The sequence below is a fragment of the Xiphias gladius genome, chromosome 4, assembly GCF_016859285.1.
Source record: "Xiphias gladius isolate SHS-SW01 ecotype Sanya breed wild chromosome 4, ASM1685928v1, whole genome shotgun sequence".
Classification (NCBI taxonomy): domain Eukaryota; kingdom Metazoa; phylum Chordata; class Actinopteri; order Istiophoriformes; family Xiphiidae; genus Xiphias; species Xiphias gladius.
In genome coordinates, this window is record NC_053403.1 from 11,327,726 (window position 1) to 11,349,175 (window position 21,450).

A 21,450-nucleotide genomic window follows, 5' to 3' on the forward strand; every position below is an offset into this window, starting at 1 on the left:
GACACCTGCATCAGTCTTTGACAAATTGATTTCCCAAAACCCCTCCTCGTCTTCTCTTCCATCTCTCATACTGTGCCTCATTTCTTTGGGCTGACGAAGGGCCCCTGATTACAACTGCGCCTTGTCCACCCCCTGTAGTGAGGAGTTCAAGCAACATATTGGGGGAAAATCAAATGGCTTCACACGAGCTCTATGCCAGCAGCATCATGCTGGCAAGCCCACATGCTGTCCTGTATCACTCATTCTGGCACTTTAGTGGGTCTTGAGGGCTTTCTGAGAGGGAATATAGAGAGACTGCATCTCTGCAAAGACCAGAGAAACTCTCCTCTACACTCCAAGGCTTTTCTGGTTTGTACTGTCTCTTTGTGTTTTTGTCAGGAAACATTTGGTGCTGGGAAATCAGATGTGTGGTCCTATGTACCTAGCAGAGCTGACAGCCTTTATATACATGGATGGGCAATGTGCATCCCTTCCTCAAGATGTCTCGTTTAAGAAATTTTAAAAAAAGAATCCCAAGCTGTTTGAACTGTATTCCAAAAGCAGAATGCGGATAACTTTGGAAGGGAGGGGGTTAATTTTTAAAGAGCAACATAAGAGGCAGAGGAGGAGAGGTGAAAGCCAGAAAAAGACAGCTAGACACTTATCACCTGTCAGCTACACTTCGTGAGAAGTCTGGCAGTTTGCTTTCACTGGAAAAGAAAAAGTTCCTTAAATCTTCCTCTTGCTTACTCAGATATTTGACTAATTCTATCTGTTTGGACATCCAGATACGCTAGTAATCATTCATCTGCTCACTCATTATTATTCATGGCGGTCTCTGAGTGTTTTACACTGACAAACTCCCAGCAGCAAATACAAGTGTTGTGCAAAAGTGTTGGTTGGATTCACCCCTTGCCCCATGGTCCACGATGGGGTGGCTGTATCCGGGAGAGATTTTGTCACTGTTATTTGAGATATCTTTCTCGCCAGAGGTAACATTTTAATATTTTGTCCTTTTGTAGGAGCGACAGAAAGACAGGCATAGACACTGTTTTGTGGGAAAATGTGTTTATGCTTAATTATGGTGCAGCAGAGAAGAAGCGAGTAATTAGCAAAAATCACTTTAACCTTCCGTTGGACTGTAATAGCTTGGAATGGCAGGTCTACACAGGAAACGTCGAAGGAAATAGCATTTATTTTTGATAAGCTTAATTGTTATCGTGGTGATCTGTTAGTGTAAGAGGGTCAGACTGCTCACTTCTGTCGCCTGGCTTCAACTGCCTGCGTCGGTCACTCGCTCAGACAGAAATCTCATAAAAACGTCTTGTTAAAGGTTATTTTCCCACTCGCAGTGCCCTAGTGGCTGCATAAATTGCATTCTTTTTTGCCCTTCTGTGGTCCCATTTGATTTGTTGATTCTCACTCTAGTCTAGATGTCATTAATCGATGTTTATGAGGGAAAATGTCACGCACATTGCATAAGGTCCAAGTGGCTTCGTCCCCAGACCCTCCCGTCAAAGAAATCAGGAAAAACACCATTTCTGATTACAGGCTATTTTAATAGCCCTTGTTTTGAATTTTAAAAAGTGGAGAAGTTATTTCTTTCTTGGGAGATACATGCCCAAGAAAAGACTCATTGTCGGTTATCTTGTCAGACATGGCATGGACACAGAAGTGGCATCATTTTTATCCCAGCAATTAACAGTTATTTGCTACACTTATTAATTTTTAAGTCCATGAAATGTGAAAACCAGTTTGAAATACCTATCACAAGTTCCCAGAACTCAGAGCAGCTCTTTAAATTGTTTGTTTTGTCTGACCAACAGTCAAAAACCCATTAGATATTTAATTAACAATGATACAAGCCAGAGAATAGCAGCAAATAATTACATTAAACATGGTGGAAACATAAAATGTAAATGTGACTTAAACCTAGAAGTAATCATGTAACTTTTTGTTGATTAATTTTCTGTGTATATAGTGTATATACAACGATCAGTCATAATATTACCTGTTACCGGTGTTTTGTATATATAAAGATATATACTGTGTATATATCTTTATATATACATCTATATGTCTATAGCTGTGTGTGTGTGTGTGTGTGTGTGTGTGTGTGTGTGTGTGTGTGTGTGTGTGTGTGTATTTCTATATAAATTTATATGACTTCAAGCTTACAGCTCCTGGTTCGTTTGTAAAAATGGCAGTGTGAACAGAAACCAAATTACAGGTGTGAAAGCAACCTTAGATTTGAAATTCTTCACACTGTGTTTAGGTTCATTGAGGATGCACAAAGAAGCTTTGAAATATCTGCCATAAAATCTCAGTTTGTCCCCTAGTCCTTAATAGTCTCCAATGTCTCTCCCCTCTTCCCACCGCATTATCTAAACTGTAGCAACTTTTTAGTAAATGTGTCATCAATTTGTTTGGTTTTTCCTCCTTTTGCTCAGACATTACAAAGGGAATGCTATGAGGGGAAACTGTTGAGGACAGTTGAACCTGACAACTCAGTTGTCCTCCTTATTGTATTCATGAGCTGTGTATAAGCACAAGCTGTCTAATGTATTTGATAGAAATGGTGCCTGCTTGTGGTGTGAGTTCATAGATGCGATACAAATTTTTGTTGTGATGGGAGTTGGTTGTGTATCCCATCATTGCACTTGCTCTTTCCAGTCTGTGACGTACCCTTCTACACTTGAATGACAAAAATGTTTTATGGCGATAGCTGTCAGCCAATTGTGGCCTGGATGCAGCCAGTATTCTTCTAGTTATGTGCTTGTGCGCAACAGATATCAGCAGATCCCCTGACTCGGATTCACGGAAAATGAACAGTCAATTCAGGCAAGGTCTTTGTGGTCCGTTTAAATAGATCACAAGCATGTCCATTAGTGATGCTGGTGCAGGTGTGAAAGGGGTCATAAGGCCATTAAATAGTGATGAACATCTGTGGACGAAGAGGGTACCCTATTGTCTTCTTTGGCACCTCAGTTCACTGTCAGCACTTGACCTCACTTCCCGCTGCCTGTCAGCGGAGAGCAAGCCATCGCAGAAACTGCAGGGGAACCACTGCACTCAAAAACAAAAAAAACAGAAATCTCCTCAAACATTCCACACAGATCCGAGTGCAGCTTCTGACAGCACATGTCAAATAATGATGATAATAGTGATATTAGCCGATGTGTATTCATTCTGACATGTCTTTGTGTGTTATTTTGAGTGTATGTTTTGTGGATCTTACCTTTCAAAGTACTTTTTTCTGTCGTTGTGTTCTTTTGTTGTTTTTTTTTCCTTTTTTTGTGATCATCCTCTAAAGTGTTTGTCAAGTTCTTTATGTGTGTGTGTGTGTATTGACATCACTGGTTCCTGTTCAGTTTTTGTGTCAGCTTATGTGACTTTTGTATTTTTAGTTTAACTGTTCTCTCTTGTTTCGGTTTTCAGTCACCAGACACAGACAACCTGCTGGGACCATCCAAAGATGACAGAGCTCTACCAGTCACTAGGTAGGAAACACACACAATCCCTCGTGGTTTTTCTTGAAGTCCTGAGTGTCGTAGGTTATATTTTCCAAAGTATAAGTCTCAGGACCTTGTTAAAGGTTCGTTCACACAAATGTTTTGTTTTGGTTTTATCTGCTCAGGTTTTGGGATACTGTAACTGTGCCCTAGCACAATGTAGGAGAATTTCCTTTGTGGGGCTCCGGGTATTAAAAAAATGTGAAAAATTCAACAGGAATCCACAAAATATGCTGTCAACTGTTTTTATAGTCTTTCTGCTGTAAAAAGTTCCAGTGAAACCGGTTCACTCCATGTTCTGTGTGTTGCGGCTGAATTTTTTTAAATGTAACCTTTCAATGCTCTGAGCACCACAAACAAAATTCTTTTCACTTGAAAGGCAAAACTTCCAGAGATAGATAATCAAGAACCTGGGCAAATAAACTCAAAACTATCTACATGGCTGGATACCACTAGAGGTGAGTCAGAAAAAATGTTTTTCTGCAGTTTTGTTGAATTGACCCTTTAATAAAATGACTAAAGCCTGTTTTAATGACAGTTCCCTGGTCTTTTAAAGGACTTAGGGGGCCGTTTCAAGAAAAGCAATTTGCTAGCACCGATTAAATGCAGATCATCAATGGTGGTATTGTCGCATTTCACGAATGATTGTCACACACACAATTAACATGAGAGGAAATTATCTCATGTTGCAAACTGCAGCCTCCATGTTGTAATCTGGTGAAACCAGCTTCAGGTCTTTTGGAGACTGTGCTGCTTAGGGATCAACTACATCCTGCAGATCTATTTCACGCTTGTCTAATAAGTTTACTCTTTACATTTAACTTGATGAAAATTACTCCCTGATCTTTTCCCTCTCTCCTGCTCCCTGCTAACAACCATATGCATGTCTGTGTCCCTGTGGGGTGGCCAATATGACTGTTCTTTAATGAGCAGCCGGATAAGTAATAAGCTGTGAAACTTTGGGAGTGTTCGCTGTAGGCCAGCAGCTCAACAAATAGCACCAGCCCCCACTGAGACAGAACTCACTAACCTAATTACATAGTCCACATTAGCCCCCCCCACCAAGTCATCTCCATAGACAATGACTAACAGAAAGTCAGCTTTCATTGAAACAGAAGTCCTGCTTGTGTTGCCCAGTAGGCAGATTTTGTTGCACTGTGCTTTCTGATTCCTTGCCTCTGTTTTCTTTTTGTCCGTCCGTACCTTTCATCTCTGTGTCTCCATCCCTGCATGTAGCGGACTTGAACAATGTGAGATTCTCAGCATACCGAACAGCCATGAAGATCCGCAGACTACAGAAAGCACTGTGTTGTAAGTAAGACACACACACACCTTAATACCTACAGCTGTGGTCCACTTCTTTTGAAGTCTGGGTGCAACGAGGGGATGCAGTAATGATTTGAAGCTTTGCCAGATGCTATGCCAGAGCAGCACAGGAGCCAAAGATATTTTGGCTTTAAAATTGCGAACACCGTGTCAGTGTGTGTGAATGTGCATGATTTTGTCCATGCACAGTCACAGCTGGAGCTTGCGTTAAGCCTGTTGAGCACACCCTCATTTGGTGTGCACAGGTGGGAATTTTTGGGGCTGTGTTTTTAAATTTTTTTTCTCAGAAGGGAGCTTTTGTTTTCTTGTTTTCTTGCTTTGATAAAAGTGGTTATTACCTACACTCAGTGTCGGACTGGCCATTCAGCATACCAGGACAAATACCGGTCGGCCATCAAAAAATCCATAGAGTTTTTACCGGCTGTCAGTCTCTTGACTAGCCCTCTCTATTTGCCTGCACATGAGAGCGTGCTGCAGGCGTATTCCGGGACTGGGATCACTGGCTCACTCACTTCAGCCCAGTCTTTACCTGATAACGATAACACCATGGCTGAATTTCTTTTCCAGTCCAGCCCTGCCCACAGTCGCCGGTGGCTATCAACCCCATTTTCACACAAGTACACACACAGAATGCAGGAGTCTTCAGCCTCCCCTCTTGTGAGGTTTTAACCAGCAGGGCAGTGGCTGCTGTGGCTCAGCACAGTGTAATAATGGTTACAAATATTAACTATTATCCAGCTGTTCACACTATTATAGCAACACACACTGCCAGCCCACACTGCTCATTCACATCCTGCTGTTTGTAGGAAATTGGCTCTGTGTGCATGTATGAGACAATCAGATAAAACCTACCTTGTCTGATGTAGCTGTGTTTGCTAATGTAGATGTGTGTACCTGAATAATCGTGGGTATCAAAGTGTGTTATTGTGTAACTTAGTTGTGAATGAGTTTGAGTGATTTAGGTGTTTTAGTTTGCTATCTCATATTGCCTCTCTGATCGCATGCGTGTTTGTGATGGGAATGCATTAGCCTGAGTGATTTTGACTTGGGGCACTGCAATTCAATTTTATCCATTAGATTAGAACAGTCACAAAAAATGTCACACAGCGTGTGGTGCAATTTTGACACACGCGCGCACACACACACACACACACATGATCACGTGCACAGCAAAAGGATCAGTAGTTATTAGTTATGAGCCTGGATTCATGCGGAATCTTTGCTTGAAGACCTTAGTGTGCTGTGTGAATGTGTGTGATTGTTTGTGTATGTACATGGCTGTGTGTGTCAGAGAATGACATGTGCCTCTGCACACACACACACACACAAATATGACAGGGATACTCTAAAATGGCTAATTGGGTTAAATCTTTGCCAGGGGATGGAGAAGCACAAATGAGCTTGCGTGGCAAACCCCACTAATGTGCCACAGCCTCTGAGCTTTATGCATGTAGTGAGAGAAGTAAAGTTACGCTCTCTGACAGCATGGCTGACCTGCTGCACCACCTCCACGTGGATACACCCCAGCAATTAGTTCTGTCTGGGGACCAGGGGGTAACATAAGGCAAGGAGCCGCAGAGGGGGGGACAGTGACAGGGGCAAATGAGGAGACTTAAAGGGGCAATATGTAAGTTTTTTGTTTAAAAGATTCAAACATTAACTAAGATTATCATCAGAATGTTAAGAAATAAAAGTTTGGACATCATGTCAAAGATGCCTATGTATTGTGTAGCAGAGATACAGTATCTTCTTAAGTTAGAATGCTAAACAGCAAGCCCCGTCTCGTCCTGTCTTGTCATACCCGTTTGTACCTCAGGAGGTGATAGTGAGTCACTGTAGCGTCCGATCTGCCCTCAGTCAAACATCATAGGATGAAGAAGTAGTAACTGCGAGTAGGCTATAAAGCTGTGTTGCAGCTGTCCCCTCTTGGTGACATTCCTCCACTCTCTCCTAAAGCTCAGCTACTGATGCTGCTGCTCTAGCTGTTCTCCCTCTCCCTCGGGTTCTTCGATGTTTTGTGACTCGTCCTCTTCTCCTGCCACCACTACATCTTCCCTGTCTCTCTGACTGGGCAGACTGGGTGTGAAATTGTCGTCGTCAGTCCAACAATAACTGAAGAAAAAAACCTACCAGTTGATTGCAAGGTTACCCTGTGGGGCAAACATTATTCCCCAATCCACGCAGGTTTGGCAACATGTCGACGACTGCCTTATGCTGCGGTTAGATTTATTAAAGCTAACGTTAGCTCAACGTGAGGGTGAGGGTTGCAACTTGGTTGTGAGTGGCCAGCGAGCCCAGTCCCAGAACACGCACGCAGCACACTCTTAGCTGCACCCCGAATGGCAGGTACACAGATAGGGCCCTTAAAAACTATATGGATTTTTTGATGGTCCACTGGCCCACTGATGCGGAACGGGATTTGTCCTGGTACGCCCAATGACCAGTCCGACTATGGGAAAGGGGAAGGGGAGGGTTGGAGGAGGGAGCAAAGAGTGCATTTCCTTCTTTCTTACGATGGAGGTGGACACCCAAATGTTCTGGTAATATGCTGCCCCCAATTTGTTTGGAGTATGAATTCGACATTTGGCCAATTCTTACACATTGCCCCCTTTAAGTGAGGAGAAGAGGTGAGAGGGATGAGAGTTTAAATGGGAGAGCAGGGAGAGCGGTGTTTAAATGTTGTGGGGGGGGAAGTGGCAGATGGTCAGAGGAAGATTTGCAGACAGAACAACTGAGGCTTGATGCCTCATGAACCATACCAGTAAAATGTTTTTGAACTTCCTGTATTTTAGTAATTGTTGGATAACTCTGAGGTAATAGAGTGTAATCAATACTCTGGAAATAGAAAATATACGTAAGTACTATGTCTGTGCTATTGTAGAGTATGTCTAAATAAGTTTGTAACATTTATCTTAGTGATAATGATCTATATCTACACATGAATGACTTTCATTTTGGTCATCCTAATTAACCACCTGTAGCAGACAACCCACTGTGTATTTGTTTTACCACCTAGAGCTGTCTACATGTTTTGAGCAGAGATGGCGTTAGCTGGTTGACCTTTCTACTGGACCTTGAATAAAACACTAATTAGAAGTCCATTCGGATTTTCAGATTTGTTCTTCAAGATTTCAGGGAGTGTAAGTATCTTGATACCAGACGGATTGGGGCAAATCATTGCACCAGAAAAGGTGAAATAATCTCGCCCCACAGGCAGATCTTTTGCTGATTTTAGGAAAATAATATTTTAGGACTCAATAACAGATTGGGGATTTCTCAGTGCTCAAACACTATAAAGACCCCAGCTTTTCAGTTAGACACCACCGACCATTTGTGTGTGTGCTTCTATGTGTGAATGGCGGTATGTACTGCACAACAGCTGCTGAAAGTATTTTGTATTTAAACAAGTTTTCTATTACTTTGTTTTGTCTGGGTGTGTTTGTGTTTGTCCCAAAGGACCTGATCAGCCTTTTTTGTTAAATTTTCTCTCTTTTTTCCAGTCTGTCTTACTGTCAAGATATATAAGTAAAAGCTAAAGCATAGAAGATGATGGAAGTAGGATTTAGATAGTGATTATAAATATAACATTCCTTTTTTTCTTGTCTTTGTCATTGAAGATGTAGCCAACAAATTAAATTAGAAGACACTAAACTGCTCTCAGTCTGACGCTTACATTTTTTCCTCGTTTGTCTTTTTCTATTCAGATTTCTCTCTCATATTAATATTTCACCATGATGATCCCTCTGTTTTCTGTCTGTACTCCCGGCAGAACTCCACACTTGGTTGTTTTGAACTATTTTGGGCGAAATATCAGTCAAGTCTGCAGTTTTGAAGTGCCTCTATGAATAGTCTGCTGCTGAAAGCCCAATGAACACTTACTAATGGCTAACTGGCTCTTTTTCTTTCTGTCCCATCACCCCTTTTTTAAACTTTTTTCTTTGTTACTTCTGTCTGTTACTGTTAACCTTCATCTACTCTCTTCCCTTCTTCACTTTCACTTCTTTTCCCCAAATAATTGTCCTTCCTGTCTCCTCATTGTTTCTCTCCTATGCTGTCCTCTATTTTTTATTTTTTCCATTGAACTCCTCTCATCTGGCCCACTACTCCGTCTATCTCCCTCCTCCCTGCTTCATCTGCAGTGGACTTATTGGACCTCAGCGTGGCCCAGAACACCTTTGAGCAGCACAAACTCACCAACAACAATCAGCTGCTGTCTGTTCCCGATGTTATCAACTGCCTGACGTCCATCTATGATGGTCTGGAGCAGGAGCACAAAGACCTGGTCAACGTACCACTGTGCGTTGACATGTGTCTCAACTGGCTGCTCAATGTCTACGACACGTACGTATGCCATCTGTTTTAAATTCTGGACAGTAGATTATGCATCAGTCACCAATTTGTAACAGATATTTACAAAACCAGGGAATTGTGCATGTTGCCACCTGCATCTTGGCCTTTTGAAAATGTAACTATATATGGTTACTTGTTTACAAATTTAAACATGTGCTTCAAAATACAATGTATGAAAAATCTTAAATCAGTTCGTATGAAAGTGACAGAGCAGAGGCATCTCATCACTATGCTCTTGAAATTTCAAAACCATTTTTGTTGGTATTATCTGTGCATATAAATTATGTTGCACATATTTAGACCCTCATATTCCAGTCCATCCAGGATGTCGCGTTGCAACTGTTAACGCAAATTCAAACAATCCCTGTGAATTCTGCGCAACCTTGCAGTTTCATCCAATCACCGCAACATTTCCGCAAAATTTGACCAATCATCGTAGTTTCCCGCAAGTTTCACCAGATATAGCAGTCCCTCGCGCAAAATGTTTACCCATACACAAGTACATCACCAGACTCACTTCCTTGTTTCTGGCTTTGAAGATGCAGACGTGTGTGACACGAACTTCTCACATTTACGTACAACAATTACTGCTAAAGACTGTGCAAGGCAGCTCTCTAATGTTCTGCACGAAAGCGGAGGTAAATTGTTTTGTACCTCGTGCCCCATTGTGGTGGAACAAAAGTGAAAATCATTGATTGACAAACACTTTTTGCCACAAAAAACCAGAAAATAGTTGAAACTTATGGTCAACAGACAAGACAAATCCCCACGACTGGAGCTGTTAAATCCGTGGTTAGTGGTAATGTTAGTGTAGTATAAATCACAATCACGTGTGTGTGTGTGTGTGTGTGTAAGTGTGTGAGATAAAGAAAATAGTTTAGGAATAAAAAGTCTCAAATAAAATGTTTAAACATGGTGTGAAAGCTTTATTCAAAATACCAAGTTGGATGAGTAATGAAATCAGAGATGGCTAGGTTTAGAATTATTCAAAAAAAAAACTTCTGCAATTTTCACCTGCTCCTGCAATTTCATTGCAAAAAAATGCTTAAAAACATTTCAACATGCATCACAATTTATTCGAAAGGCTACCGCGACCGAGGGACTGATATTCTGACATTTTCAACATGCTATGCTGATCAAGCCCCAGTTGGTATGCAAATGACTGTTACTCACTGCGTTTGTTTCGGAATAGACATACAGAGGCACGTGTGCAAATATGCTCTGCAGTTACCGGGACAGCACGAACATACACTACTCTCTATATAATCACGTGTGTTCACATTGTGTAAACCATCTCACTTACTGGTCTAAACATTGTTTTGGGGTACACAGAAAATGCAATTAGAATCTCGCCAGCTCTCTCACAAACTACAGGAACATAAATATATACTTGAATGTTCTTCTCTTTCCAAGCACATAATGATTTTCTGTCACTGCTGTTGCATACATTTCAGATCTGCACTGAACTAAATACGTATAAACACATTGTATATACAATGGCAATAAAAAGTAAATACTTAAAATATGGTCAGGTCCTCATCTAGATTACAATAATGAACAAACACAAATCTATTTCACAAATAACACACAAAAACTTGTAGTGTAGGTTGGAACTAGTAAGTGAACCCCTCGGCTAATGACATCAACTAAAGCTAACTGGAGTCGGGAGTTAGAAAACCTGGAGTCCATTCAATGAAACCAGATTGGTGTGAGTTAGAGTAACTTTGACTTATTACAACTCATTTTGAGGCATTTTGAGTTGGTTATTCACAGGAAGCATCTGCTGATCTGAATGATGCCTTGCAAAAAAGAGTTTGCAGAATATATAGGATCAATAATTGATGATTTGCATAAAGCTGGAAAGGGCTACAAAGTAATCTTAAAGAGTTTAGATATTCATCGATCCAAAGTTAGACAAACTGTCTATGGAGACTGTTTAATTCTGTGGCCACTCTCACTAGAAGTGGGCGCCCGGCTAAGATGACTCAAAAAGCACAATGCAGGAGGCTCGGTTAGGTAAAAAAAGAAGCTCAGAGTAAAAGCTGAAGGCTTAAAGGAATCATTGGAACTGGTTAACATCTGTGTTCATGAGTCGACCATACACACATCATGGAGCATGGTTCCACGGAACATGGTTTCCACGACAGGACACAACGGAGGAAGCCGCTGCTCTCCAATAAAACATCACTGCGCGCCTGAAGTTTGCAAAAGAGCACCATAACACTCCACAACACTACTGGGAAAATGTCTGTGGACTGATAAAACTAAGGTTGAATTATAAATGTAATGACTCGTTGCCACTGTGTGTGTGTGTGTGTGTGTGTGTGTGTGTGTGTGTGTGTGTGTGTGTCTGTTTGTCTGTGTGTCTGTGTGTCTGTGTGGGCTTTGCAGTGGTCGAAGCGGGAAGATCCGCGTCCTCTCCATGAAGATTGGCTTGCTTTCTCTCTCAAAGGGACACCTGGAGGAAAAATACAAATGTAAGTGCCAATGAGTAGGTAAGATATCTGTCTGCTGATGTACGCATGCACTTAAGCCCCCCCCCCCCCAGTATGGCCGGTACTGAGGGGGGGACCCACAGGCCACTATGTGGTGAGTCCATCCCATATAGCTCCAGCACAGCTGTAATCCCTGCAGTATTAATCAGACTCACAGAAAACCAGAGACAGAGTCGGAGAACGGGTCGTCTAATTGGAGGAGACACCTCCTACGCGTTTCCCCTGTTTTTTATGTAATTTTCCATTCCGCATTATTTTGAGAATTAGGGAACGGGAATATAGGCTTGCTGCACTGGGAGGGGACTCATTTTGGGTTGCTTTATCTCTCTCTGTCTATCTTCCTCTGCTGTCACTGCTCACACCATTGTTCATCTGTCTAACAGTGCCACTTTGTCTTCTGTCCTGCTTTACTTACTCTTGCTTCTCCTTCTATTCTCCATCCTCCTTTCCCTCTTTCTCGTTGTCCTCCCTTTCTCTTTCCATGGCATTGACTCCATCCCCGAGCCTATTCGTTCCACTGGCACTTTCTATTAGCCTGAGAGGGGTATCAAACACGGTTGATTGCGTCCTTCCTCCTGTACTTTAGAGTCCCATTGTCTGTCAGTCCCATGCATAACGCTACGCAGCAACACACACACGCATGCACACACCTAACCAGGCATGGCGCCATTTGACGCTCTTTTTTTCCACAGTTGCGTATGTCAAATGTAATCTTGTCGCAGAAATTAGTGAGTTGGAGATGTGGGGGTTGATGAGTCAGAGGATAAAATAAGTGTGTGGAGGAAGGGTGTCACAAAGACACATACAGTGCTGGTGTTTGCATGTCCAAAGCGTGTGCACACACGCACACACACACATACATTAACGGGAGCTGACATCAGGGCCAGGCCTCACACAGAGATCAAAGTCAGCTGCAAGCGGAGCAGAAAGACCAGTCTTGCCCTCAGTTTCTCCCTCTCCCTCCTCTCTTTCTCCCCTTCTCCGCGTTACCCTCTCTGCTCTCTTTGCTCAGTTTGTGCATGAGCTCTGGAGATGTTTCATAAATGTTTCATCTAAAATATAATGCCGGAAACATGTTCACATGTTCTCCAGTGACGAGCCTGCGTGTCACCGGGCAGGCATCCATGTCCGGTACAGCTCTGTCAATCTTTATGAGAATGTGGTAAAGAGTTGGAGGCAGGGAAGGAGAGATTAGAGGAGAGAGAGACCGGCATGCAAGACGTATAACAGAAAGATTAAAAATACATCTTTTCCTTGTGTGCTCCCCACCACCTGCCACCCACTTATACACACAATAACAATTTCCCTCCCACTCCCTGCTATACTGTTACTCTTTCTCTCCCCACGTCTATTTATACCAACGTGAATCTTTTATTTTAAATATCACCCACATGCTCTGACTCTTTCCCTCACTCTCTGTTTCTCTTTTCTTTTCTCCTCTCTACCTCCCCCTTTCCTCACCCCTCAGACCTCTTCAGCCAGGTAGCATCGGCAGGTGACACATGTGACCAGAGGCAGCTCGGTCTGCTGCTTCATGAAGCCATCCAGATCCCGAGGCAGCTGGGGGAGGTAGCTGCCTTCGGAGGCTCCAACATCGAACCCAGCGTCCGCAGCTGCTTCCAGCACGTACGTTCACACACAAACAAACGCAAGCATCAGTGTGCTCGTACACACATCAAGAATAAATAAGCGTAGAAATTGGGGGTTTAATTTCTTTTCTTTTTTTTTTTTTTTCACTGATTTGAGTAATAACATAATGTTCTTAATACTTGATGGATTACGTGCCTTGGGAAGAAATCTGATATTTAGTCATCTGTTTGAAGCAACAACAGAAGCATATCTTAATATTCTGGAGATAGTCGGGTGTGCCATATGTTGATAAGGGTTGCAGTTAAGTGGCGTATTTAACTTCTTTTCTAGGAGCCTTAGCTTCTTGAAATGCTGCTGGTTGTTTTTTTTGGAGGCAGGGCTCCTCCTTATTTATGTACAGTGTTTGTTGTGTGCTGTCACAATATATATTAATTGATAGAAAAATAAGATTGATTAGGTATATTAGGTATGTCCCCGTAATCGATTAATCCCTTACTTGTACACATCCCTAGTACCCATCCGAGCCTATAAAATTCATTTGAGTCACAGTCGGAAGCGTGTTCTGTCTGCCACAACTAATCCGGCTACTGCTACCTGTTCAGAATAGTCAGTCTAGTTTGAGATGGCAACATTACTGATAACAGTTTTTGGAAAGTAATCAGGGCTGTAATAGATTATATTTTGTTCACACATCTTCCCCAAATCTAATTGTCATTAAATGCCTCAGTCTCCTCCATATTTCTCAGCCCTCTACCACCTGCCACACTCTAATTCTTTAAAAGTGCTACAATATTTAAGCTCTGCTGACCAACCATGAAGCCTCAAATGGCCTCCGGGCTTCTGCTGCCTGTCCTCCAGTGTTTTACTGTGGCCAGCTAACCACTTTCCCTGGGTGTATCTCTGGACGTTCCGGCATTTAATGATGTCTCCATCCCCCGGGATCAGTGTTTAATTTTTCTCCCTCCTTCTCCCCTGGCTCATGCCTCGGCAGTCATAAATGGGAGCCAAACATTAAAATTAGGGAGCTATAAATTTCACTGATTTCCGGAGCTGCGCCTCCCAAAATAGCAGAGTGAGGCAGTTTTAAACCTTGTCTCTCTCTCTCTCCCTCTTTTTTTTCTCAAAATAACTCAAAAAGGGGGCAAAAACCTTGCTGCTTTGCCTGCAATTCACTCCCTTGATGACATATTAATACACACATGCACACAGAGAGGCGAGCATGCACAATACACACACAAGCCGGCACACAAATTGCTCACAGACGTGATCATGAATTGCTGTGCCAGCTATAGTCCAGGTGCTCATTAATCATTCAATCATCTAACCAAGTTGGCAGGTAGAAATTGACACACACACACACACACACACACACACACACACACACACACACACACTCATATTTACATTTTCACACACAATTCACAAGCGAAGCCCTGTCCCACCTGTGTGTAAGTCTGCCCTGACAGTGAAGGTGCAGTCACCCAGTCCATTTGGTTTAATGGGCCTGTGATAAACGGGATGCGCCTCCATCAATATGGCCCCTTCACTGGTCCTTTGTCACTCTCCTTCATTTATCCATCCATCCATCCGTCTATATAGCCATCTCTTCCCTGCATTAATTAATCTGTAAGTGCTATAATTCTGCAGTTAGATGGCACGGAGGGGGTAGGAAAGGTGGAGATGAGACTGAAATATGGGAAAGGAGAGACTGAGAGGTAATCTGATTGTGCAGGGGAAGGTCAAATAGAGGGGTTAAGGACCTAAAGATGATTTGGGATGTCTGCTGGGTGAAGGTTTTCTTAGCAGTGTTGTTGCTTCTCAGAAACTTAAAAGACCAGAATCCTAAAGACCCTTTCTTATGCTCTTAAACTCAACTAAAACAGTCACACGTAATTAACATTTTGTGGTTTTCAGGTTTACAAAAACTGACATAAAATTCACTTAACGTGAAACATAACTTGCATGACTTTTATTTAGTAAAGAGTAGTACAAATCTGGATAAATATTTGATGCCGGCACCTGGTACTTGACATTTTTTGATATTTTATACTAGGAATATATATTTGGATTAGCACCAAAACAAAACGATTTTCAAGTTGGAAGGCTTCCTTTTAGTTTTTTCTGTAGCATCAATTTATTTTCAGAAGGATATGCTAATAAAATTGAGTGACTCTACAATCTTAAACACCATAAAACTTGGGAAGGGATCAGGGGAACACACACCCACACATGGACACACATATACACACACACACACATATGTGCTGCATTCCATTTGATTATTCTCTCTACTTATTTCAAATGTATTCAGCCTATTTGATGCATTTGCTGCCCTTTTTGTCTGTCAGGGATGATGGAAAGGTCGTGTTTGATTTGTTTAGCGGTAACAATAGCCATGTCAAAGCTTCTCAGCCTGAGTTGGCTGTTTGAACAGGTTCTTTATAATCTGCAGTTGAACAAAGATTCTGCTGAAATATATTTTGTGAACGATGCTCTATCAAGTCATGTTTCTTGTTGTCGATAGGTTGTTGGAAGGGAAAAAATGTTGGAAAGTGACACTTGTTTGTTCTAGCTTTTTGTTCATGGAGTAGACTAGAAATAGTTTCACACAACCCGAGTATTTTAAACAATAGGCAGAGCTCTGTGCAAGTAACGGTTACATGAACAGTTATAGCTTCCAAAAGTTTAAAGCAGCAGTTAAGAGAAGGAGTTTGGGTGTTTTTCATAGCTACTTGCATGGAGAAATAGGGCTCTTAGCTAACGGCTTGGCTACAGGCGTGTAGGACAAGGACAGTGAGGGTATTAAAATAAATCACTGTTTCTGTGAGATATTTCAACCAATAAACATGAATAAGGTCCTTGTAAAAGTTATTTAGTTATGTCCAAAATTGAAGGCCATAATGCGCCTTAGGGAATCATAACTTTAATATCTATTGTCATCTTAAATTTGCCTGCATCTTTATTAAGCTTTCGGTAACAAGCAAAGAGTTACAGCCTCTTCTGCATTTATGGGAAAGGTGTGGTGCATGTTTCTCTATCATGCTTATGCCATTACAATTTAATTGCTCTCTTTGTTGAACTTTTATAGAAACTGCAAACTTCAATTCGTTCCCAAACTTTTGAGTCAAAGTCATCTAACTTTAGGCCCCGCTTCTTTTACGCTCAGGTGACCAATAAGGTGGAGCTGGAGCCCAGGCAGTTTGTGGACTGGATGCGTCTGGAGCCTCAGTCCATGGTTTGGCTTCCTGTGCTGCACAGAGTGGCTGCTGCAGAGACGGCGAAACATCAGGCGAAGTGTAACATCTGTAAAGAGTGTCCTATTGTTGGCTTCAGGTAAACACACACACACACATGCTCATGTTAAGCATTTCATTCAGCATTTTTCAAATACCCATAATAGATGGGGATGATAAGTCTGCAACGTGTAACAGCCCAAACACACACGCGAGCAAACACTCACACACATACAGTGTTGTGCGTTGTTCTCTCCTGGTTGAGCCTAAAGGGCAGATCTGCTCTGGAGAGCAGGCATTTATCTAAATGTCAGCAGCTGATAGACCACTGACTAAATACCATCCGGAGGTTTGCAATGAAACATACACACATACAAACAAGACGATCATACACACAACCATGCATTACACCGTCACATTCACAAAGTTCACAGGGAGCCATTCGCTTGGCAAACAATCCATAACAGACCACCCTGTGATACTGTGCAGGACTGACAATAACATACGCACACACACAGGCACACACAGACACACACAGACACACACAGACACACACGCGCGCATATACACACACTCACACACCCCTTGCTGCCTTTGTTTCAGTTGGTTCCTGATCAGTTAGACTCGTACTGTAACAACAAGTAAAGAAAGACGTGCGTTGCTGTTCAACAGCTTCAGTCGGTTTATCATAAAAGTCCCTTTTTCACTGACTAGTCTCACAAGGAAACGCTTTTTTCATGGCTGGAGATAGGTGTAACACCATGCTAAGTGGAGCAGCGTGGTAGAATTGTCCCCTTCAGATCCCCTGCGTTGCCAGCAGAAAGAGAAATACAGTCAGACATTTGATGAAGCACACGTCTCCCAGGTTCTGTCATTGATCGATGGGGGAGAGGAATGGAGGGAGGGAAAGGCACAGAGCAGGAGAGAACGAGGAAGGAAAGTGCATAGCAAGCATTTTGTGTGGGCTTGAGACATGATGCTGACCGTGTTATTCCAATAGATTTCTTCTTTTTTTCTTTTTCTTGTAGGGCGTTGTAGTTTTTAAACTGGCATGGTACATGGGATCATCCCAAAATTCCAACAGGATTATAATAGTCCCAGGAGGATACTATGTCAGAAGATAAGTTTACATGTGATAAATGTTAACGCAACTGCCACAAATGAGTGGGATAGTTTACAAGCCTCCAAACTACATTCAGCATGCACCATTCCCTGTGCGTTCATGCAAACTTGCCCCGTGCATGTGTTATGTTTACATATTTACTTGCAATTGTGAACCTGCCAGCAATAATTATAACTTATTGGCTTTTGCTACAAAATGCCAGTGATACAAAAGACCTTGATAGTGTTTTTTTGATAATTTGTGGGATTAATAAAGTAAAAATGGATCCTGACCTTTATTTTTGATGCAGTTTATTTCTATTTTGCTGTTTTTAAACTCTCCCTGGCCATGTCATTTGCCTTTATTGTGCTTATTTTGTCTGCTGGCATTTATGCTTTTAATGTTCTCCTTTCATTCCTATTTGAATCATTGTCTTGAATTGATCTTTTATTGATGAATTTCTGTGTAAACAGGGTTCCTATGGTCAAAGGCAAACTCTAAACCAGGTTTGGTTGCTATGGCTGAGATCAATATAACATTATTAATACGAATTTTAAGATGTCATCCTATATCACAAATTTATTGAATTTCAACGCAGTGGACTGTGTTCCACTGGTTTGCTTTGCATCAGACAAAGGTCTTGAAATATGTAAACAAAACTGTAAGAAACTAGTTTTGTAGTTGTGTTTGTAGTTATAATTTGCTTTGATAGATTGATTTGGCCAGCAAAAGTTTACTATATGATAACATAAAATGATCATTCCATCACTATACAATTCAACTATAAGTTGAGGAAAGACAATATTAAATTATCACCCAATCCTGCAATATACAAATGCACTTCCTAAATTTGGCGGTATATATAATACCTACTTTTCATGTAGACACAGAATTCACAAAATTTTCAGGCACTAAAATTGGTTCAAAGTCTTGGATTATCATAAGCACTGTTTAAAGCATCGTGTGGTGGAATATTGCACAAAAGGATCTTAATAAGAAGTGCTTTAATGTAATATAATATCTAAGCGGATGTCACCTAAGAAGACCCGACAGGAACCTGATACAGGTACATTATTAACCAAAGTTGTTGGTGGATAAACTGACTAATTAAGGGCCATCTCGGCATCTCCTGCTGTGAAGGTGAATTAACACCTCCTCCTAACAGTAATATGCTACGTGTCAGTACGTAATGGCTCATTTGAGTTGGTGGTGTTGTGTGCGCTGTTGAATCGCTTGATATATGACTCTCTCCCGTAGCTCATCAGTCAGCTAACCTTGGGAGAGCTGACCAACACACACACACACACACACACACACACACACACACACACACACACCAGCACACCCTGAGGACATGAAGGTCACACGCACACACCAACACACACACACACACACACACACACACACACACACACACACACACACACACACACACACACACACACACACACACACACACACACACACACACACACACACACACACACACACACACACACACACACACACACACACACACACACACACACACACACACACACACACACACACACACACACACACACACACACACACACACACACACACACACACACACACACACACACACACACACACACACACACACACACACACACACACACACACACACACACACACACACACACACACACACACACACACACACACACACACACACACACACACACACACACACACACACACACACACACACACACACACACACACACACACACACACACACACACACACACACACACACACACACACACACACACACACACACACACACACACACACACACACACACACACACACACACACACACACACACACACACACACACACACACACACACACACACACACACACACACACACACACACACACACACACACACACACACACACACACACACACACACACACACACACACACACACACACACACACACACACACACACACACACACACACACACACACACACACACACACACACACACACACACACACACACACACACACACACACACACACACACACACACACACACACACACACACACACACACACCAGCACACCCTGAGGACATGAAGGTCACACGCACACACCAACACACACACACACACACACACACACACACACACACACACACACACACACACACACACACACACACACACACACACACACACACACACACACACACACACACACACACACACACACACAGACACACCAGCACACCCTGAGGACATGAAGGTCACACGCCACACACACCAACACACACACACACACACCAGCACACCCTGAGGACATGAAGGTCACACGCACACGCCACACACACCAACACACACACACACACACACACACACCAGCACACCCTGAGGACATGAAGGTCACACGCACACACACCGCTTCCCAACTCCACTTATCTCACTTTTCACCTCCTCTTTCTCTCCCCTCCTCTCTCTGTTTAGGTATCGCAGTCTGAAGCATTTCAACTACGACGTGTGTCAGAGCTGCTTCTTCTCTGGGCGCACCGCCAAGGGCCACAAGCTCAACTACCCCATGGTGGAGTACTGCACACCGGTGAGGGAGTAACACACGCACTCACACGTATACAAAGACACACATGTTGTTCAGCAGCTCACCTCATATCTCTTCTCCACATGCTCACACATTTCTGCTCATCCATTTAATGAAAGCGCAGATATTCACATTTAGAGTCGTGGGTTACCTCCTAACCCATCTTTCATTAAAACTGTCTCTCTCCTAATGTCGCAGTGACTCGCTCTCTTCCAACTCCTTAATATTCAGGCTTTTGTCTTTTTTTACAGACTCAGGGACTTCTTAACTATTAGAGCTTTCAAATTTGAAAACATGCTGTTGTTTTAATTTCCGAAAATTTTGTATATCTGTGATTTGCATATCAAGTTACGGTCCTTGGGCAAAGTGTGGACCATAACTGTTACATGCCTCACCCTAACCTGTACCCTTATCTTACAATGTGGGCTCGCTTTTGCCAGAAATAGGAGATTAATTCCCTTCAGTGTGACTCTGTGAGCAGATTTTTATCCCCTCACTGTGGTTAATACAAGTTGATATTTCTCCTCCCCCTTGCCTCTACTTCCCACTTGCCATGCGGTTGATTTCTCCAACTTGTTCCACAGTCAACCCCCCCTGACAGACCTGTGGCTTCATTTGAATTTACGTGAACAAATGGTAAAATGGGCATGACTCTCTGAAGTCTTTTTATAAATTCTGGCAGAAAGCTATATTTCACTTTACTACTACACAGATAGAATACTATTAGAAAATGGGGAGCTTGGCAGAATTGAACATTGCTCTCATTATCAATTAGGATCACTTACATTGTGTGCCAACTCGTTTCAGTATCACTTTAAATCAAACTTTGAGTGACTCAAGTGGAGACGTTTGTCATTTCTGTCTTTTAATTTGCTTTTTCAATTTTGCAAATGGGATAGATATTGACTTTGGAGGAGTAGCTGTAGGGAGCAGTGATGCTTCTTCCCTGAGTTAAGATGCCCAGCAGCTGCCTGCCACAATTTTGGAAGAAAAAAAAAACCCCATTATCTTATTTTCAGCTTTACTGCAACTACAGACACTTAAAATATTGGTTAAAGATTAGTACTCAGCGATAGGGAATGTTAATCACTCGAGTTCACTGATCATCAGCTTTACCAGAAAGCAAGAAATAAACAATGACATCAGAGAGGATTCAACACTTTTCCCATATTTTGTAGTTTTACATCTTAAAACTTGAGGTGGATTTAATCTGAAAATATGTCTTTTCAGATTCATACAACTAATAAAAAAG

General features: G+C 42.2%; 1 protein-coding gene across 9 annotated transcripts in view; it reads left to right on the top strand.

Moving 5' to 3' along the window:
• The window catches only part of utrn (utrophin), a 181,466-nt gene that overhangs the window by 131,091 nt on the left and 28,925 nt on the right, over positions 1-21,450 (top strand). For all 9 annotated transcript variants that reach the window (XM_040125316.1, XM_040125318.1, XM_040125317.1 and 6 more), the window contains 7 exons: positions 3,418-3,479; positions 4,728-4,802; positions 8,957-9,158; positions 11,559-11,644; positions 13,131-13,288; positions 16,419-16,585; positions 20,090-20,201. In XM_040125316.1, the coding sequence (XP_039981250.1) occupies positions 3,418-3,479; positions 4,728-4,802; positions 8,957-9,158; positions 11,559-11,644; positions 13,131-13,288; positions 16,419-16,585; positions 20,090-20,201 (862 nt within the window). The remainder of the gene's footprint in view (positions 1-3,417; positions 3,480-4,727; positions 4,803-8,956; positions 9,159-11,558; positions 11,645-13,130; positions 13,289-16,418; positions 16,586-20,089; positions 20,202-21,450) is intronic.